Genomic DNA, 19723 nt, shown 5'->3' with positions numbered 1-19723 from the left:
CAAATATACACACACAACATATTCACAATTTCTTTTTTGGTGGGGTTAAATGGGCGTGTACTTCTTAGGCTATAGGCTATGGGCTCCAATATCAACATAAGCCACAACATGGATCTCATCCAACCAGGCTTAAGCTCATTATTAAAGAAATCAAATCAACAATTAAAATAATAATAATAATAATAAAATTGATTATCAGCCTAGTTTGTTAAATACCAAAGTCAAGATGCTTGTTGTCCCTTGAAAATTGAAACACCTTGCATTATGCTTACTATTACAACAATGTAATAAAGACCAAAAAGTAAACTTCTTTCTATGAAATTATGGGGAAAAAAACCTAGAATTATAGATCAAAGTTACCGATGAACAATGTCCTCCAATCTTCTCTTCCTCAAAATGCATTTCCATCCTTCTAAAACAATAAACTGATAAACGTGTTTGAAGCCTCCATCTTCATGCCCACCATAAGTTAAAGAAGTGAAAGATATCTGCAAACTTGGGAGAATCGACAACAATTTTGTATATGTACAAAGGGGAACTACAGTTTTCTCCATTCAATTGGTTGAAGCAGGCAGATGCATTATTTAAGTCTAACTTGGAGGATGAGATGCACTGTTTTCTTGAAGATAGACCTTAGCTCTTCATTTGCTTCAACACCTATTCTCCTGAAATTCAGAACAAGGATTTCCATGTGGTGATTAGGGTGACCAAAATTACCATGGTTGGAATTCAATTATTGTATGGAGATCTCTATTAACCACAAATGGATACGAAACTAGAGGAATGCTGGAAACTAAAGATTAATATTTCGTTTGTGGAAAACAAAAAAGTGTGAAAAAATTCAATTGAATGCAAAAAGTGAGAGAAGTCTTGACATAAACCCAATTCGAAAGGTATTGACGATTACAAAAAGATCAAAGCTCATTAGATGGAAAGTTTTAAGTTCTTTAGTTAGATCAAAATAGACCATCTCAATTCTAATTTTAAGCTGAAGTTATGTTTCAAAGTGATAGTGAAATGATTTAAATAACTTTTGCCAGGTTCAATTTAATGTTTTTGACACTTTTTAAAAACAAATTTTTCACACAAATAGATTTTGAATGACTAAGAACATGTTTCAAAGCGATTTTAAACAAGATAAAAAGTAACCTAACAATTTTAAAATCACTCTAAAAGATGTCCTTGGAGATTTTACAGACGACTTTTAAACTGTATATGGAAAAAACCATCACATTGGGTCTCTTATTTCCCATGGGAATTTCATTTTATTAAAAAAATAAAAAAAACCAATGATGAAACTATAGAAGTTGGCTTATATCACTTTACCCGATTTTTGAGCCGTTTTTCCCCACTAGAATTTTGCGCTGACTTGGTTTGTTAGTGATAAAGTGTTGCTCGATCCTAAGAGAACCATTTCGAAATTCTTTCCAATCAACCAGGCGATGCTCAATTCCATAAGGAATTTCCTGAAATTAGAAACAAAGTTTACGCACCAAAAAGAAATTCTTGGCCAACTCAGAACAAAAGGAAATGATGTTAATCTCCACCTGATGCACATGGTCTAACAACCGCTCCCGGACAACTTCAAGTGATATGTTCTTCATCATTTCTTCATTCATAGTGTATGGATCTTCATCCCAAGGTCTTTTGACTGCCTAAAATAGGATGGGTAAGCCAGGTTTAAATGCAGGTCTAAGCTGAATAAACAGAATAATTGGTGGTGCCAATGACAATAAAAGATAGAAAAAGTTGATAAAGCAACCCTTAAACTATAGGGAGTCGTTACATTCAAAACCTCAAAGCTTTAATTTGATCAATCACCTTCAAAACTTAAGAAGTTGTTATATTTAAGCCTCTAAATGTTGCTAAATGCACAAACCACCAATGAACATGAAGATGAACTACAAGTGTTGCTAAAACAAATCCCTCCAAGTATAGAATTGTTACAATAAAAAATAAATTCGTAACATTAGTTTTCTTAAAACACAACAGTAGCATTGAAAAAATAGGAAAGCATGCCTGTTACTAAAGTGCATGACCATTAAAAGAATTAATTTTCAAATTTAAAAACTATAAATCAACTTAGTTCAAGCACAGATGAGTTGAAGACCATTTGGAATATTCATTTATCAGGTGGAGAATCCTCGTTAGGTATATTCCTCTGAATAATAGCAGTGAACATATAGGAAACATGCCTGTTCCGTTAAATATTTTGAAAGATCTTTTACTCCAGCTCCCTTTAGCCCCGAGATCATGAAGTACCTATACAAAGTTGGTTCTCTCGGTGAAAACGAATGCTCAAGAGCCTCTAAGTGAGTCAACTATCTGAAACAAGAACCAATAATACCTTTCATATCCAGGAAGATCTTTAAATTGTTCTGCAACTGTTAACAAGTCTTTTTTGTTTTCGACTAAATCAACTTTGTTCATACACAATATGCGCTTCTGCTTTGGATGCGGTGATGCTCCCATTCGTTTGATCAAGCCTACCACCCTCGAATCAGGCCTAAACAAAGTCCAAGAGTCAACTGCTAAACCATCAAGGTTGACCACAATACCAGCATAATGGAGCTGGAATCAACTCAAAGTATAACAAAAGAGAAGTTTGGAAAAAAAGAAAAGTTCTGGTGTAATTCTAAAATTTCTAAACCATTCAAGGAAAAACTAGGAAAAGTTGTAAGCTTGTGGTGACCAAGTTTCATATTTGAGAACCCTATATTCTATAATGAGACTAGAAGAAATTACTACCAACCTTGCAAGATGTCTATGAACATCAAAAATAACTATCAACACATCATAAAGTTCAACTGAACTCCAAGCACTTTGCACACGAGCTTTCATATCTTTATGAGGGAATCCCTTCTTCTTTAACATTAGCCCTGGTGTATCGAAGAAACACTGAATTGACATAATAAATCAGAAAAAGCCCAAATTAACTACCTCTGTAGTCTGTAGCAAAAAAAAGAAAGAACACAGAGCAATAATTTCTCATAAATATCTCAAAGGAAAAGGACCTTTGTCGCTAATCGTGAAACATAAATTATTTGAAGGATAAATTAAAAACAGAGATCAATCTCTTCCAGATGCATAAAATGAGATTTTACATATCGTTCTCTCTTTGACAATAATTGAATTTAGTTTCGAAAGGAGCCATTATATGGAAAAATAAATCAAATTAAATTAAACGAACACCTTCAACATGCCTATGGTGAAACCAATAAATCTCCAACAAACATTCAATCCTACTAAAATTACTTGAATTCTTCTCACAGTAACATCACTACTCTAAATCCCTGAAAGACGACACAGCTATAGCTTGTGTACCAGATCATGTTCATACAGGCAAATGCATTCTATTTGAAAAGGTGAAACCACTTTAGCTTCTATGCTCCATCGCAAAAGCAACGGATGATTAACAACTTCTCCAATGAATTAATGTGAAAACACTAGGATGACTACTAAATATTGAGAAACAACTCCAACTAGAAGCACTAGGTAAAGAGTAGCAACACATCTCCTAATTGAATAGTTGCAGATAAATAAAAATAAGTTACATACAATTTGGGTATGTCCTTTAGTCATTATTCCTAGGACTTCGTGAGTAGTGGTATTCGTCTTCCGTGAAACTGCGGCAACTTTAGTTCCTACCTAAACAAAAAAAAGAACATAACAAAATTACTACTTACAATCTCTCATGTCATAATCAATAAAAGCTGATTGCTTCCACATAACCACCTTCATAATAAGAAACGTTAAAACTAAATAAATGAAAAACTTCCGACTAAAAGAGGCGAAAGAGGCAGTTCTGCATTTTAAGGAAACGAACAACCATTCGTTTGGTATACAAAGCTAGAAAGGACGAATAACAACCCAAAAATTCTCCACAAATCCGATTAATTTGCAACAAACGAAGTCATATCAAACTAGCATTTTTAATAAAAGATAAGGTAAGCATATAAAAAAAAACACCTTCCATGCTCTAAGCAACCGTAAGTTTCAAAAATCAGACGAAAATTTGCAGTTGTGCAGTCAAGAGTCTTGAAAACTTAAAGAACAAACCATATAATTAGTCAACGCGGACTTGCCAGCGTTTGGTGCGCCAATTATCCCAACTGCCAGAGACTTCTGGTCTTCCTCTTTCACAGTTCTCTCGCCATCCTCTTCGTCATCATCAGCAGTTTCCAAGGCCGCCTCAAGCAGAGACTTGGCAAGCACTCTCCGTCGCCTTTCCTCCTCTTCCTCCATAAACTTGTATTTCACTCCCTCCGAATCTTTCCCAAATATCAGTTGGTCGGCTTTAGACCTATATTTCTTATCCCAACCGTAGTCAGGCTCGGTTTTAGTAGTTGAATCCATGGTTGGAATATCGAACTGCGAACTATCAAATACAGAATCGGGGGCATTTTCAGTGTCGGAGAGAGTAGGGTTGTGACTGGAATCGTCTTGCTCAGGTTGAGCAGAGTAACATCGAGGGGAAAAGATTGGATTCAGGAGGAGAGCCCGGTGGGATTTAGGAGGAATGGCGGTGGCTATTCTCAGAGCCCTTAAAGCCTTCATCTCAAAATCTCATTCAAAGCATCAACGAAAGAAGGAAGGAAGGATATGAACTGAAGAAGCAAAGCAGAGGATTTGGGTGTTCGCTGCTCACTGCCGTCGGGGTTTTTGGGGTTTACAAAGCTCACTCCTCCTAAATGCTATTCCTCAGTTAGCGATGCTTTCGATTTCAATTTCAATTTTGACCCTAACCTTCTGAGTTATAATTCATTTTAGACCTAAATTTTGTAATTTCATCAAATTTTACTTTTAACTTACATAACATATATATATATATATATATATATATATATATATATATATATATATATATATTTATTTTTTTTTTGTATAGTGCAACCTGATCCTTATATTACAAAATTTTCTCTTTATTCAAATATTATTTTGAAAAACTTCTCTGATGCAATAAATGATGAGGTATAATAGAATTGGTAAAATTTTAGAAAAAAATCTGTCATTAGAATAATTATTTTTTTTCTTTTGTTGAAATTTATGGATATTGACAAGGTTGTTCATTATTTGATGCATCTTCAATCAAACCTCTTATTATGCCTAAAAGAAAAATATGAAAAAGAAATTGAATTACGAAATCAACCTAGTTTTGTTTTTTGATTTTTCTTTTTACATTATCTTGTTGTCTAAATAACTAGAATTTATAGAAACAAAGAAAATGAAATCTAAAATATACATTTGTAAAGTTTTAAAAACATCAATATTTTTAATTGGGGTACTTAGTTTAGAGAGAAAGTCGATGATGATGACATGACATGCGGTATTACACATTCAAAAAATGACTAGAAGCCTAAAACTCACTCTAATCAAATTTTACCGTGAAGTTTGAGATCAAATTTTAGTTAATACAATTACATGACTCATCATTTCAAAAATAGAGGCTATAATAATATTATTTTTTATTTTTAGCAATTCATATAAAACTTGGGCAACAATTTTAATTAGGAACATGGGGAGGGAGGTTGACAAGAGTGTTTCAACAGACCTAAAAGTCATACTTCTTACATGATGTTATACTTTTGTCAATTTTAATTTCATTCAAACACAGAATTTCATATGTTAACTGCAGAACATGTTTCCAAGAGCAGAAAGGAACAGAGTACCAACAAAACATTGCAGCAAACCTTCCTCTTAACATTAACACTAGTAGTAGGGTTTTCTTGTGAAAACGGAGGTATAAAATTGATACAAAGAGGGAAAAGAAAATAAAAGAAGATAGAAAAGAAGGCACCCTGCTCTCATTTAAATCGCCTAGACAACATAAACATGAAAAAGAGAACTCTGTCCTGTCCTATCCAATTTATGGCAATGAATTCAATGAGATGTTTTGAGTTAATCTGTGAAGAAAATATGTTCCCAACATTCCCTGGTGACTTACAAATGTCATAGCTTCTTCTGAAACCTACAGCAGCCAACGAACGACCTATGTGGAGGAGCTTCATGAAACTGTCTTCATGGCTTGAACTAAAATGGCATTCGGCCAGCAAGCCTGCTTTCCAAGATTCGTTTGTCTATGGCTGCATCAATTGAACTCATCTGAAACAAGAATACAACACAAAAATGATTAGACAGAAATTATAGAAATGATGCCACCGCCAAATCATATGGTTGAGTCCTATGCAAGAGGTGCCAAACTTTGCAAAAGAGGCTGACCTGGTCAAAGTCGTATTCACTGATCGATCATAAAATAAATTGTAATGATGCTACGAATGAGCAAAAATCTGTAGGGTATAATCTTGTTCCACCCAATTCCCCACACTTTGGCATCAAGCATAGGGAGAGTGAATCACATATAATAGATTGAAAAGCCAAAAGGAAGAATTGAATATACTACGTTCTTAATCATATTGTTACAATAGGTAGAAACTTCTTACAGCAAGATTTGGAAAGGTTTTATATACACACGTAAGTGGGATAACATAAATACCTACTTGAGCCTTTTGATGCCCACAAGATTTGGTGGTATGGCGTGCAAACTGGAAAATGTCAGTTAAAAGAAAACAGCATTTACATTTGATGATGAATTTCAAGGCAAAAAGTGAGTTCAGGCTCAAGGTTCTAAGAAAAAGACATTATATAAATTGTAAATTAATTAAAAGTCAGATTCGTACGCATCCTACATTTCCAAATGTATATCACAAAGAATCCAAAATCAGAAACATGTATAGCCTACCGCACGTGTTATTTAAGTTGTAGTATAACTTACCTGGCTAGTTTCATCATGCACCTGATACTTAGTTAAGGACATTCTTCTCTCCTCCTGCACATGTTTACCATAAGAAAGTGAAAATAGGTTGGAAATATCAAAGATAAATCATGGTAAACAAGCGCACTAGAAAACTTACCATAGACATTGCCTCATCATCCCAAACCAAATATACTTCATTTGTTGATGGTTGAGTAGGAGCTTTATTTGCAATTACAGGAGGTGGACCGATAGAAGGACCACCTGTATTTGGTCCCGAAGCATAGGAGTGTGAATTGCTTAGTATTCCACCTACAGCATTAAATGCAGGTACATCACCTGTTAAGTAAATTTTATATATATATATATATATATATATATATATATATATATAAATATCTAATAATAATAATAATCTACTTCAAGACAAAGACAGGTTCTAACAAAACGGATTTGGTAGTCACAATTTTAATAATTCCTCAGATTATAAGTTTTTTTGGAAATTGCAATGATTTATCTCTTAAGAATAGAGGAGGAAGAAAAGGCTATTCCCATTAATGTTGGATGGGCACTGGCCGCTTTCATACACAAATTGAACGTTCAGTCCAATAATGGCTTACTAACTTTCGAAATTTTGTGCAAGGGTTTGTAGCATAAACTACAGTAACAGATGCATAGATTGTAGTCTCAATTGAAATTAGTAATGGAAGTGGCAAACATGCTCGAACATATAAGATTTAAGATTAGTTGTTTAAGCAAAAGCCAAACTTCAATTATCAACAAACATGAATATAAGGGACAGCATAAAGTAATTAATTGAACCTGGAATGTTTGCAACTTGATTTCCAATTGTAGAAAAGTTGGTACCCAGATGCGTCACTGAGCCCTTGATATCTGCTGCCGAGGTCAAAGGAATGCTTGTTGAAAGTGTAGATGAAGAAAAAGGAGAGCTTTGGGTAGGTCCATGACTATTACTAACAACAGGGAACAACGGTTGAGATACAGAAACTGTAGGTGCAGTTGAAGTCAATCCAGGAGGCGTTATCTGTAAAGGCTGGAGCATAGGAGTTGATGATACTGGAAGTGGAGGCCTTGCAGTCTGCACAGGAAATAGGGGCTGCTGAGCATAGCCCAATGGGGCAGGAGGAGGAATTGAAACGGCTGAATTTGGGGGGAACCAAGGTTGGGGACGAGGTGGAACAGGCCAGGCAGTAGGCTGCGCTTGTCCAGTTGAAGGATAACTACGGTCACATGGTAATTGATAAAAATTAACAAGGTTTGCTCTACATGTTACTGAAGATAACACAATAAGATGCAAAAACTTCAAGTTAAGCAGTAATAGTGAATGGAAGAGAAAAATGTAGGTAGATACTTACATAGGTTGCATTGCAGCTAAACCAGGTTGAGGAGGGTACATTATACCCAGCGATCCGGGCACCACACCTCCAACCATCTGATTTGATGGCATCTCCACTTTGGCCACCTTCGACAAGGACTCTTCTTCTACAAGAAAGACAATAATTTCTTAGTTGTACCACTTTCTCCAACACCACTCCCAATAAGAAACGATGCAAAAAAATGGTATTCATCAGTGAGCAGTATAAAGGCTCAGGGAGAGAGGAAAAGAAATCAACTCCTTCAATGTAAGAGAGTAGAAGAGTTTGAAGAACAGCAAAAGTAAGCATACCGCATCCCCCTCATAATTTTCTTTTTTTAAAAAAAAGATCCAACAACATTAGATTGTTTAGGATCAATCAATAGCTAAGCATGACAAGCATATTGGACTATTAAGAACATTTATAATTAAGCATGATAAGCGTCAAGTTTTGTGGCAAGTTGGCTTTGTGGTCAGAGGAGTCATTGGCTTGAAAGGAATAACAAATTTTATGAGAGCTTGTGAGAAGATCTGGTCATTAGCTAGGTTTACTGCCTCAAACTAAGCATCGGTCTCCAAGAACCTTCATAATTTAATTACCTATTAGGTCTAATGGGTCCACCCGTTCACCCTCCCTTATCACACTAACGAGAACAAGCTCCTTCATCATAAAATAAGGTTCTCAACTCAACAAGTCCTATTGTCTCATGCCTTGCACTTCTGAACAACGACTAATTCAAATGGCAAACACAAACATCCTCAGATCTTATTGGATGACTTGCAAGAATAATTCCTCTTCAAACCACTGTCAAAACAAAGAGCGTTATGTTTCCTAACCTACAGGCTACAACAGCTAGTCTAGTCAAATTTTACATTTTTACTCCTTGGCCCTTGAACAGTACATGTCATGTAATTTGAAGATTGTCACCTATTCAAAAATGAACACAGCCATGCTAATCTCGATGTGCTACCAACTCAACATAGATACAGGTCCCTTCCAACTAACTTCCTGACATAAGGTCATATGACTGATCTGTTTCAACTTTTACCCAAAACTTCCAGAAATACCCTTTTTGGTGGCCTAGGCAGGTTGATAATTTCCAATTTCTTTGGTGGGCACTCTTCCTTTGTACATTCCATCTTATCAATCATTTCCATTTCCATTTCCAAAAAAATCAAATATCAATTATTTTCAGTTATAAAAATTAATAATAAAACACACGCAGACTGATCCAATCAGAAAAAGAAACACCAAGATACTATGATCAGGGTGGGGGTGAGACAAATTAACGTTTAGCGAACTTCCAAGTTACAGGATAATTGTCCCCCATTAGACAAGAAATAAGAATAATAGGGAGTTCGGAAAATTAAAAGAATACAAGTTCCTTGTAATTCTAGGAGAGTTATCCTCGCCTAAACACAAGCATAACAGACCTATAAACTCGTTGTCTTCTTATAAGTCTATTTGCACGTATGTATATGCATGCATGAAAGAGTTTGAGAGGAAGAGGAATAACCAATAATAATAAGTAGAGATAAAAATAAAGAGTGCATGGATAAGTTATACAGATTCCTCACCCTCCTCTCCATAGTGTGCTGCCAAGACATCAGGAGGAATCCCTTGCATTCCATAGATTTCAATATCTGTTGCTTCTCTGCCTGGTTTTGCATTAGGAACTCTATCACAAGAATACCACAAAGGTTAGAATATAAACGTGACAAGTACAAAAAACACCAGTTAAGAATCAAAAGTTAACTAATTAATAGAAAAGTGTTTGACCATAGAAAAATTAAGAGCTCCATTGAGGGAAGGGCCAACTCTGCCTAGTATATCTTTTCCTACCCACTACAATATCTCAATATCTTTTCATAATCTTACAACCCAGCATGTGTAAATCAATGGAATGAAGAAAAGCGGACTCTACCAAATTAATTCCTACGACAGTGTGCAGTCTATAATCCAGTCCATCGATGAAACAATTTATTGCTGCTGAACAATTTCATCATTCAAACACATTAAGAAATATAAATTCAATTATAAACCACAACCGGTCGTAAAATAAGTAGGTTGAGCAAAATAGTAGATACCCTCGATTCCTCGAATCTTTGCACTCAAAAAAGCCAAAAAAGAAAAAGTTGATTAGTTGAGGAGAGAAAGGGAGAGCGAGGGAAAGAGCTGACATACTTGGTGACTGACTCTTTGTGGACCTGAAGAACGTGGATGACCATACCGCCGGCAGTAGAAAGCTTCTTGTGACAGACATGGCATTTGAAGTGTTTAGCCTTCTGATGCTGAACCAATATCTTCTCGTCATCGAATTCTCTATCGCAATAGTAGCACCATACCTTAGACGAAACTCTCTTCTTCTTCTTCCCCATAACCAGAACAATAACCGTGCCTCTCTGAATGCAAATCCCGAAACTAACCGGGTAGTTCCCAAGGCACAGGATTATGGGGGGGGGGGGGGGGGGGAACGAGAACGGGGGAGAATCAAACGAGCAGAGAACAGGAAGATTTAGGGTTTTGTTCGTGGCCTTTTCCTATCTGGGAAGGGGGTTTTCGTTTGTCTCACGCCGATCTCAGATTTTACCCGCTACCTCCAATTTTCGATTTTTCACTTTCTAATTTTTTTTTCCCCTTCTCAATGGCATCGTTGTTTATAATTTATATTGTTTATACTATACCGTATACCTATAGGTAATAGGCTGTACCGTAAATTGCTTTTCTTTTTCTTTCTGTAGCCTTCTATTTTTATTTTTTTTCATTAATAAATTATTAGTAGAGTAAAATCATTTAACAAATGTATAAATATCTTTATCTTTTTATAAAAATGATATCTCACTTTTAAACTTTACGTTCAATATTGATAAATTAATTAAAAAAAAACATGCGTATAGTTTCACCTATTATTTTTTTTATTAGTTTTAAACTTCATTAAAAAAATTCACGAGTTAAACTTTTTATTTTATTTTTTAAGATTTTTAGAATGTATGAGGATACATTTAATTCTATGTTTACCAACACTCCACTTCCCACTTTCTTTTTTACTTTCTTATCAATTGAAGTTTTGATGTGTGTGACGTGATTTAAGAGAAGTATGAATACATACGATAAGAGAGTTTTCCAGTGTTCTACGGGTGCTATATTCTCGATACTTCGAGTAATAAATCCTACACATAGCTTCATGTTTCTCTTATTTCCCTCTAATTACAAGTGGAAAAAAAAATTCATTCAACAAGTTAGTAACTTGTAATTAGACACTTAATTGAAAACAAAATGAGTGCACTTAAAAAGTTTCCTAATATTACATTAATACTTGCTTACTCCATAATTAATTATACATACCTCATTACATAGGATAAGACTAAAAACTTACCAAGTCCCCCTTATAATTAGGTGTGCTATTAACAACAATTACAAGTTCATTATGAACTTAATGATGTACTACTTAAAGTACAGTTTGAGCCAAAAGAATTTTGATTTATTTGTTGTAACTGAGGTTTGGTGGAGGAGAACATACTTTAATGAAAATGAGGCAAACTAGTGTGAAGAAAAAGGTTATTTAAAACAGATGAATCAATAAATAGCAGGAACCTCACAAGTGCCTTGTGGACATAGTTTGCGATGACAAAAAATGATGGTTAAATTAGACAACTTAATAAGATGAATTGGAAACATTTCAAGTTGGTTGATGATGAACAATTTGGGGGGGGGAGTATGCTCAGACCTGACCAAGGGATAAGCGACTTTGCCAAGATGTTAATTTATCTCATCAATTCAAACTGCAGGAAAGCCATAAATTTTACTTCATGAAAGGTTCAAAGCTCTTGTTCTTGCTGAAAGTACGAGTAGTGAAATGGTATTTTCCTCGTAACATGAAAAGATTGAAACCATCCGGATTCCGCAAATACAAATAATCTAAATTTCTTTGTAATTTTCCCAAAATGCTATACATCCCTTCACGTTATGACGGCAGAAGCAAAGAGTTCACAACACATAGTAAAGAACATCGCTAGTGGAAACACAGGATCAAATCTAATACGCGGTTTATTTTAGTGAAACAAAACCTTCTTCTTCCCAAATCCCAATCGACAAGCAGACAGTCTGACCGCACATCAAACTGATTATCATTAAAACTCCTGGGAGATTAGCCTTGAGATTGTTCCTAATCAGAGCCTCCCTCTCTCATTGCCTATTCTTCCTTCTTATTGTGAGCTTCCGAGGGGCCATCTGCTTTCCCAGTAGACTGGTTTATGCTAGCTTTTGCCTCGGCAAGGAATGCAGGATCCGGTTCATGTTTACTAGAAGGTTCTTTCATTGCCATTATAATATAAATAACAATGACAACGTTGACTGATATGACAGCAAGGAATCCACTCAATAGTGTAAGAGAATGAGGGTTCAATCGTGTTGAACCTGCCCAAGAACAGTAGAGGAGAAGAAAAGAAGGTTATCCACAACAAAAAGTAGACGATCAAAACTATAAGAATGAATGAAAGGCCAATAAAAGACGATAGTAATATGACGATAACCATACAATAACAACCAATATGAAGTGACATTTTTGCTAAAAAGAAAGATTATAATCTTAAAGGAACCAATCAGAGGTAATGTCAGAGTGATTTGTTAATGACCAACGGTTATGAGTAAAGAGGGTAGTGAGGAATCAAACAACCATTCTTGAGAAGTTTACATTAAGCTAGTTTAGGAAGAAACACGTGGGGCTCAAGGTTTCCACTAATAATGCTACTCGGTAGAATAAGTAGTTTAGATCGGTAACTATAAATTTTATTCGATGGTCGGGAAGGACTCTACAACAGCTCCCTTTTCCCGCCTTACCACCTCTTACGTATTAAACACCTTTCATTAAAAGATCCTTGATTTGATTTTTCGAGGTAACTCTCCCTAGTCACTCTTAGACCATCACATATTAAACCATGCTTTTTAAGTAACACCATCTAGACAAGACCAAAATCCACTTATAGTATTGTACTTAACGGTAATTATCAAGATATTAAAAAAAGCTAGAAGAGGCTGGGTTCTTCAGATAAAAAGGAGGTAAGTTAGTGTCAGGCCTCCAATCACAAATACATAGAGGCTTGGTTTCGGGAAAAAAATGCAGATACATCGAGGCACAAATAGGAAGTCCAAATGAAGGATGCTTTTGGACAGATGGTATACTGCACAGGGAGAAAGCTCTCGGTCCTCTTGAATTCAGTAATAATTCTCTAAGGGTGGGTGTGGTGGGGGAAATGAAAGGATTGAAGTCAGAAGAACTCAAACAAAAAAAAATGTTCTCTACCAAGAAAGTTTGGTTTCTAAAGGTCATCATTTCCCGCTTCCCTTCCCCCAATGTTGGAGTCACACATCGATCATCTCCCTCTGCCATTGTCCATTCGTTCAACCTTCCTCCACCAACCACCTCCAATGCCCATGCCGCCGATTGTTTAGAAAGGTTTGGTTTTCTTTTTCTACGTGTATCTGACGGTGTGTAATCAGCCTCGTGTGTCTGAAATTAAAAATAATAATTAAAAAAAAAAACCTACAGATTTCGCGTGTCCGAAACGTGTTGAGAGCCGGGACATATTAGCATTTGAAACGTGTCAAACACAGACTTCATCCAAAATCACATGTTCGTGCTTCCTAGAATTGAAGTTTGTCCATAAAAGGGGTGCCTTTCCACCAAAGCGATAACCAGTCAGTCAAGTGGGAGGGAGGGGGGCGCAGTTGATCCTTCTAATGAAGGGGCCAATCACACTAATTAAAAGAAGAACCGTCCGGCAACAACATAAGATTCAATCTTTGGATGCATAACACAAATCTTCACAAACAACCGTGCAGAATAAAAAGATGACCACCAAACGAGTGCAAAGCAACCACATAGTTCATAGTAGCTAGATTTTATGTCATATCAATAAATCTTACCAGGAATCCAATTATGGTTAAAACCATGTAACAATGTGATGGGAGTTATCCACATAAACAGGGATGCAATAAAGAACTTCGTAATGACGTTTGCCATTGGTACCTCCAATTTGTCAACAATGCCTGGAAAGAGAGAGTTGTTAGATGTACGATTAAGAAAATACTAAACAAGAATAAGAGTTCAAGTGCCTTCAAACAATTTTTTTTCAAAAGAGAAAAAATAACAAATTTGGCAACAAACAAAAGGTCACACAAACAAAACCCTTATGAGAAGTTTCAGGATTTTCCTTGGAGGACACAATGGATTCCAGAAGATTTGAGATTAGCCATACAGCAAAAGAAGAAATCCTTATGAGATCGATTTCAATTTCTCTAAGTGGAAAAGGAAGGTGTAGAAAGATTTCTGTAAGTAAATGAAAGAAGAAGACAAAGAACTAAACCTAAAAAGTAGAAAAGAGATGGCTTTACTAAAGTAAGCTCTTTGTTCAGCCCTCTTCTTTATTCTTGCACCTGTGGAGATTCTAAGGGCAAGTGGCAAAATAGAGTATTGTATGACGTGCGGCATAAAGAAACATAAATAGCATACGCTATTACAAGTCCCATATACATAATTCGTATTGTTAATGTTACCATGTATACGAGATCACCACGTATATTGAGCTTTAGTTTTGACTTTCCTTGTATGCTTTTATTTCTTTTGTATATATGTTTTGTACGAACCGTCCAATTATTCATTCAATAAGATACCATTACCAACATGGTATCAGTTTATCAAGTTTCAGCGGCCGCCTACCTCAGTCCACCCTGCCACCATAAACAGCCTCTGACCCGACTGTGCTGCCCTGCCCAGACCGTGCCGACGATCTGTACTGTTCACACCGCTTTCCTTCGTGGAGTTCCAATTGCCCAGATCTGCTTGATCCTCGGAACCCTCGTTTGCCCTGCTGCAAACACCGTCAAACGACGAGTCCTAATTTGCACCGCCTTGAACTTTCGATCTGCCGCTCACCTTCCGCCTTCCCTAACCCCTGGTCATTACCAATACACACCAAGCTTAAAGTATTTTTTAAGCTGCACAATTGAAAAACCAAAGGCAAGGCTTCTTTTACAGTACTTGAAGCCTTTCCTAAACCATTTTAACGAAGGACATCATAACTTTCATAAATTTCATTAAAATTGCACTTCTAATATTTTACCAACAACTCGACGCTGAGGTGATAATTACAAAAGATTGCAATGTGCTCACCCCATAAGAGAACAGAAATGTGCAGAGTCTTTAGTTTTTTATCCTGAATTTAGTTATTCTAGTATTTTACCGAAGCACGAAACTGGCATGCGACACGACTTGGCAATACGTCCAACTTCCAGAAATGTAGGACATGACCACGCATTGACAATTTTTTTAAATAATATATGTGATAATGTTCGTAGATAAATTACAGCATATATTATAACATAACAGTACTCTTCAAAACGTACCAAAAATTCCAGTAAATATTCCAAAAACTCACGGCCAGGCACCATCTAGGTACACATCAACATTAAATAAATACAAAAATACACAAAAAAGAAAATGTACCACAAAAGCCCAAGGCCTAAACCATGTTTCATATAAATTTCAACATCTCGGTTGGGACTACGTCTTATATTGAGTAACAAATAAGAAACATATACGTAAACACATGTGTGTGTTTTCTGTCAAACCAATTTGAAGCATTCCTCTAACATTGATACACAAAAAGAAGAAGAAGAAGAAGAAGAAGAAGAAGAAGAAGAAGGGAGAAACCTTTAAACCGAAAACCAAAACGGAGGGCGATTGCGGGTGGTCTGATCGGAGTTACAGTCGCCGGCGTCGTCTGATCGGAGGGGAGAGGCCGAACGTCGAAGAATGGAGAAGAGTAGTTAGGGTTTGTTTTTTAGGAAAGGGGCTGAAGAGCTAAACAATAAAAGGAAGAGGATTATGTGTATTTTAGAAAATATGGTACTTGCAAGATTAATTGTAAAAATAGACCCAACATTTTTGTCATTTTTCCGAATCTTCTTGGTAGATGATATTTCTTTTTTACAATATGATTGAATATGTAGGAAACAATCCATTTTGTTTTCTCTCTCGTGTATTTTTCTTAATTATTTGATTTTAGGGCTGTATGGTTTTTGAACAACTTTCCAACTACATCTCCCTCACCATTCCATGAGGGCACAATACAGACCTCACCAACAAATCAATAACATATTAACAATTTTGTTTTTTTTAAGTTAATAACAAATTAATTACTAATAATCAAATTAAAAATAAGTCTCCTCCAAATGTTTTTTATTAACATTTTCCTTTTAATTCAAACAGCTTTATTATGTAAAAAAAAAAAAAAAAAAAAAAAACTAAATTGAAAGTTCCACAAAATTAAACATTGAAACAATTCAACGTGACCATAAATAATTTCCTTTTTTGCTATAGTTGGTAAATAATTTTAATTTTTTTCAAATAAGAACTCCCTATTTTATTTAATTAAAGTCAAGTAAATGTAAAATCTAAAAAATAACAAAAATTGAATGAACAATATGTCTCCTTTTATGATTTATGGTCGACGTTTTTTTGCCACCCTTGTTTTTAACTATTAATAATTTACAGTGTCATTATGTCATTATTTGATGGTGCATGATCCATGTGTTTATTCTATCATAATGTTGTGTGTTCTACTACGATTGTATATATGTATGGATTTTACAATCGCACGAGAAAGAAAGAACTATGATGAGTATGGAGACCTTAGACGATTAACATATCAAAATGTAATGTACTTTAATTAATTGTTTCAATTTATTTATTTTCATGCAATATTGTTACTTATTATAAATTAAAATATATGTTAGGTAAGATTCAAAATATCGATGTCATTGAAAATATCAAGTTTTAATTTTATGAAAATTTCGAAAATCTTTATAAAAGTTGTTATGATTAGTTTATAAAACTTTGATATTGATCTAAATTAAATTTTAATATAATTAATAGTTTATGATAATGATAAAGTAAGACAATTAAAATAAAATTGAATATTGAAAATTAATTACATGATGTTGAATATTTATTAAAATTAAATTTTAAAATTTTAGTATATTTGAAAATGTTGTTTTTAAATTAAATGATTTAATATAATTAATAACCACAATAAAACAAACTATTTGTTAACACTCTGACGGTAAGATTTTATATTAAACAGTGAAATACTGTATAAAATATGAATCATAAGTATATTAGCTGAAAGTTATTATTATTTTATAACAAGTTGAAATTTATTGAGTTTGGATGATATATTTTTATTTAAACAATTAATTAAATTTGATAATAACTTGAAAAATTTTCATAAATATAACAAACTATTAGAATATTTACAATATGTATAATATTTATAGTTAGCTATTTTTTAAATATTACAGGTTTGTCGTTGTGTATTTTTTATCATCTATAATTTTTTTCTATCGTCTTTCTTCTTCTTATCTTATTATTTTTTCTGCTGTAATTTATTTACATCATCTGATTTCTTTCTATTGTATTTCTCTTTTTTTTTTTTTTACGTCATTTAAATTATGATAATAAAATTTAAAAGATCATGTATAAAGAATCAAATAATTTTGAAAAAAATCATATCGTTAGCTAAATCTAAATAATCGTATAAAAAAATAAACGAGTACCAAAAAAATAAATAAGAATTAAAAAAGTCAATAACAAAATCTAAACATATATAAAAAATACACGGAAAAAAAAATCAATTTTTTTTTTTTTTCGTTTTCAAAATTGTTGTATATAATGTAAATATTTTGCGGTTTTCTTATATTTTTTTTTAAAAATATCATTTAATATGTGTTGTTTTTTTTAATTGATCGAAGAATCTATTATATATTTCTAGAAAAAAAGAATATATTGTGTCATATATGTTTATGTTATTAATACCAATTTTTATCATATAAATTGGTAAACAATTAACTCGTTTCCAGAAAAAACATATTTAATATAACGACATTAACATGAGAAATCTAAAGTTGTTTTGTTTTGTGCTTTGTTGTAAAATTGGTCCATTATAGTTTATGGGACGCTTTTAATCAATTATTGGATCCAACCAATTTGGAATAACTTCCCATTCAAGGTTTCTTCTTTTATAATGTTCCCAATCTTAATATATATTATTTCATTATATATAATGTCTACTTCTCCCATAAGTTAGTTGTCCTAATTTTTTCAATTATATCCCCCATTATTTATCATCATTTTCTTCTGAAACCTAATTCTAAATATATCACTTACAATGTAATTATTAAAAATAACTTTAATTTAAATTTTGCAACCAAAAATGCTTTTTTGTTTTTTTTTTTTTTAATTTTCTAAAACAGTATAATGAGTGGGGTGAAGTTATTTGAAAATTTTATTTTCTTCTCGAGATATATATGATCAATAATTATTTATCCATGTGTCATTTTCAAATGGATGTTGAGATTTCTGTTTAGACTATAGCTTAATTTAACAACAAATGTCACGTAGTCAGATTGAGAGGCTTGAAATAACTTAGGCTCCAATAGCCCTTGCTGCCATCTTGTCATTCTGTTGCATTCTATGTTTGTAGGTTTAGACCACATTTAATACGGTCATAATTAATCATCTCCTCCAATTAATTATTACCACATTTAGGCTCTGTACCAACACATTTATAAAATCATAGACTATACAAATAATGACGAGGAGAAGAAAAATAAGTAAGTGATCGTTCGTTCGTACCCGAAAATAAATTATACCAAAATTATACGCAAAAGAGACAACAATCAGCATTGTGCCAATTAGAAAAAAAAAATTAAAAGTAATCAATTTAATATTCATTTATATTTCCTTTATAATATAAGTTTATATATATATATATATATATAATGTTTATATTATAAAACAAACTATTCACACTTCACATATAAAAAAAAAGCATTAAAAAAACTAAAAAAAAAATTATGACACTTGATTTATCTATGAAATGTAAATATTTCGCCAAACTTTATATTTTTATGATAATTTTCCTTAAAACAACATATTTTAACTATTGCATTATGCTCACGTCACTCAACATTAGACATGAAATTAAACATAAAAAGCATATTGTGAAAAACATACACATACATTTATACCTACATCATTTTATATTTCAAAGGTTTAAAAAACATATAAATACATTTATTATTTGTTATCCTATCATTTTTTTTAATGCACAATAAATATATAAAATTGTTGATGATTGTCCAAGTCAATAACCAAACCTATAAGGTGTTAAGAGGAGACACGAGAAAATATGTGTCGCCATAAGAAAAAGTCAATGCCGAGCAAAGTCAAGTAAATGTATACCAAATCAAGATAATTTGTTGAGTTGCACTCTATTTGATGCTTTTACAACTTTAGGTGCTGAAACCAGCCACGACAACATTGGTGTTACAAGTAACTAAAGGCAATTGTTTGAGGAAGAGTCTAAAATCTCTCATTTGATAACCCCAAAGAGAGAAAAGTACACCATTTTTTAAAAAAAAAAGCTTTAAACTTTGTGGCTTAATTATATGTTTAAATGAACTATACACTTTATATAACCTCAGACATTTAAATATGGTAGGCTTGACATAACATCGGTGCTAACCTTTCTTATAC

General features: G+C 33.6%; 3 protein-coding genes across 6 annotated transcripts; all 3 read right to left on the bottom strand.

Moving 5' to 3' along the window:
- Positions 1 to 162: 162 nt before the first annotated feature.
- On the bottom strand, positions 163 to 4738 carry LOC103484276 (GTP-binding protein ERG). The gene is made up of 8 exons (XM_051088505.1): positions 4060 to 4738; positions 3559 to 3648; positions 2753 to 2898; positions 2348 to 2506; positions 2192 to 2262; positions 1548 to 1651; positions 1327 to 1466; positions 163 to 665 (listed from the first exon to the last, which is right to left on the bottom strand). The coding sequence occupies exons 1-8, from the start codon at positions 4555 to 4557 to the stop codon at positions 581 to 583; spliced, it is 1293 nt and encodes a 430-aa protein (XP_050944462.1). The 5' UTR covers positions 4558 to 4738; the 3' UTR covers positions 163 to 580.
- Positions 4739 to 5679: 941 nt separating this feature from the next.
- LOC103484275 (protein SUPPRESSOR OF FRI 4) lies at positions 5680 to 10768 on the bottom strand. 3 transcript variants are annotated; one of them, XM_008441268.2, is made up of 7 exons: positions 10312 to 10768; positions 9705 to 9805; positions 8128 to 8254; positions 7574 to 7992; positions 6912 to 7063; positions 6773 to 6826; positions 5680 to 6542 (listed from the first exon to the last, which is right to left on the bottom strand). In XM_008441268.2, the coding sequence occupies exons 1-7, from the start codon at positions 10503 to 10505 to the stop codon at positions 6417 to 6419; spliced, it is 1173 nt and encodes a 390-aa protein (XP_008439490.1). In that variant the 5' UTR covers positions 10506 to 10768; the 3' UTR covers positions 5680 to 6416. The 3 variants fall into 3 exon arrangements, with proteins under 3 accessions (XP_008439490.1, XP_008439491.1, XP_050944461.1); XM_008441269.2 differs by having other exon boundaries at positions 5680 to 6102; XM_051088504.1 differs by lacking the exon at positions 10312 to 10768 and adding an exon at positions 10052 to 10070.
- A 1258-nt stretch (positions 10769 to 12026) lies between these two features.
- Positions 12027 to 16021, bottom strand: LOC103484273 (uncharacterized). Of its 2 annotated transcripts, XM_008441265.3 has the most exons (4): positions 15839 to 16017; positions 14846 to 15080; positions 14053 to 14175; positions 12027 to 12543 (listed from the first exon to the last, which is right to left on the bottom strand). In XM_008441265.3, the coding sequence occupies exons 3-4, from the start codon at positions 14147 to 14149 to the stop codon at positions 12320 to 12322; spliced, it is 321 nt and encodes a 106-aa protein (XP_008439487.1). In that variant the 5' UTR covers positions 14150 to 14175; positions 14846 to 15080; positions 15839 to 16017; the 3' UTR covers positions 12027 to 12319. The 2 variants fall into 2 exon arrangements, with proteins under 2 accessions (XP_008439487.1, XP_008439489.1); XM_008441267.3 differs by lacking the exon at positions 14846 to 15080 and having other exon boundaries at positions 15839 to 16021.
- Positions 16022 to 19723: the final 3702 nt, after the last annotated feature.

The sequence above is a fragment of the Cucumis melo genome, chromosome 8 (genome assembly GCF_025177605.1).
Source record: "Cucumis melo cultivar AY chromosome 8, USDA_Cmelo_AY_1.0, whole genome shotgun sequence".
Classification (NCBI taxonomy): domain Eukaryota; kingdom Viridiplantae; phylum Streptophyta; class Magnoliopsida; order Cucurbitales; family Cucurbitaceae; genus Cucumis; species Cucumis melo.
The sequence above is the reverse complement of the archived record's forward strand: the minus strand, read 5'-3'. Positions and strand labels throughout refer to the sequence as shown.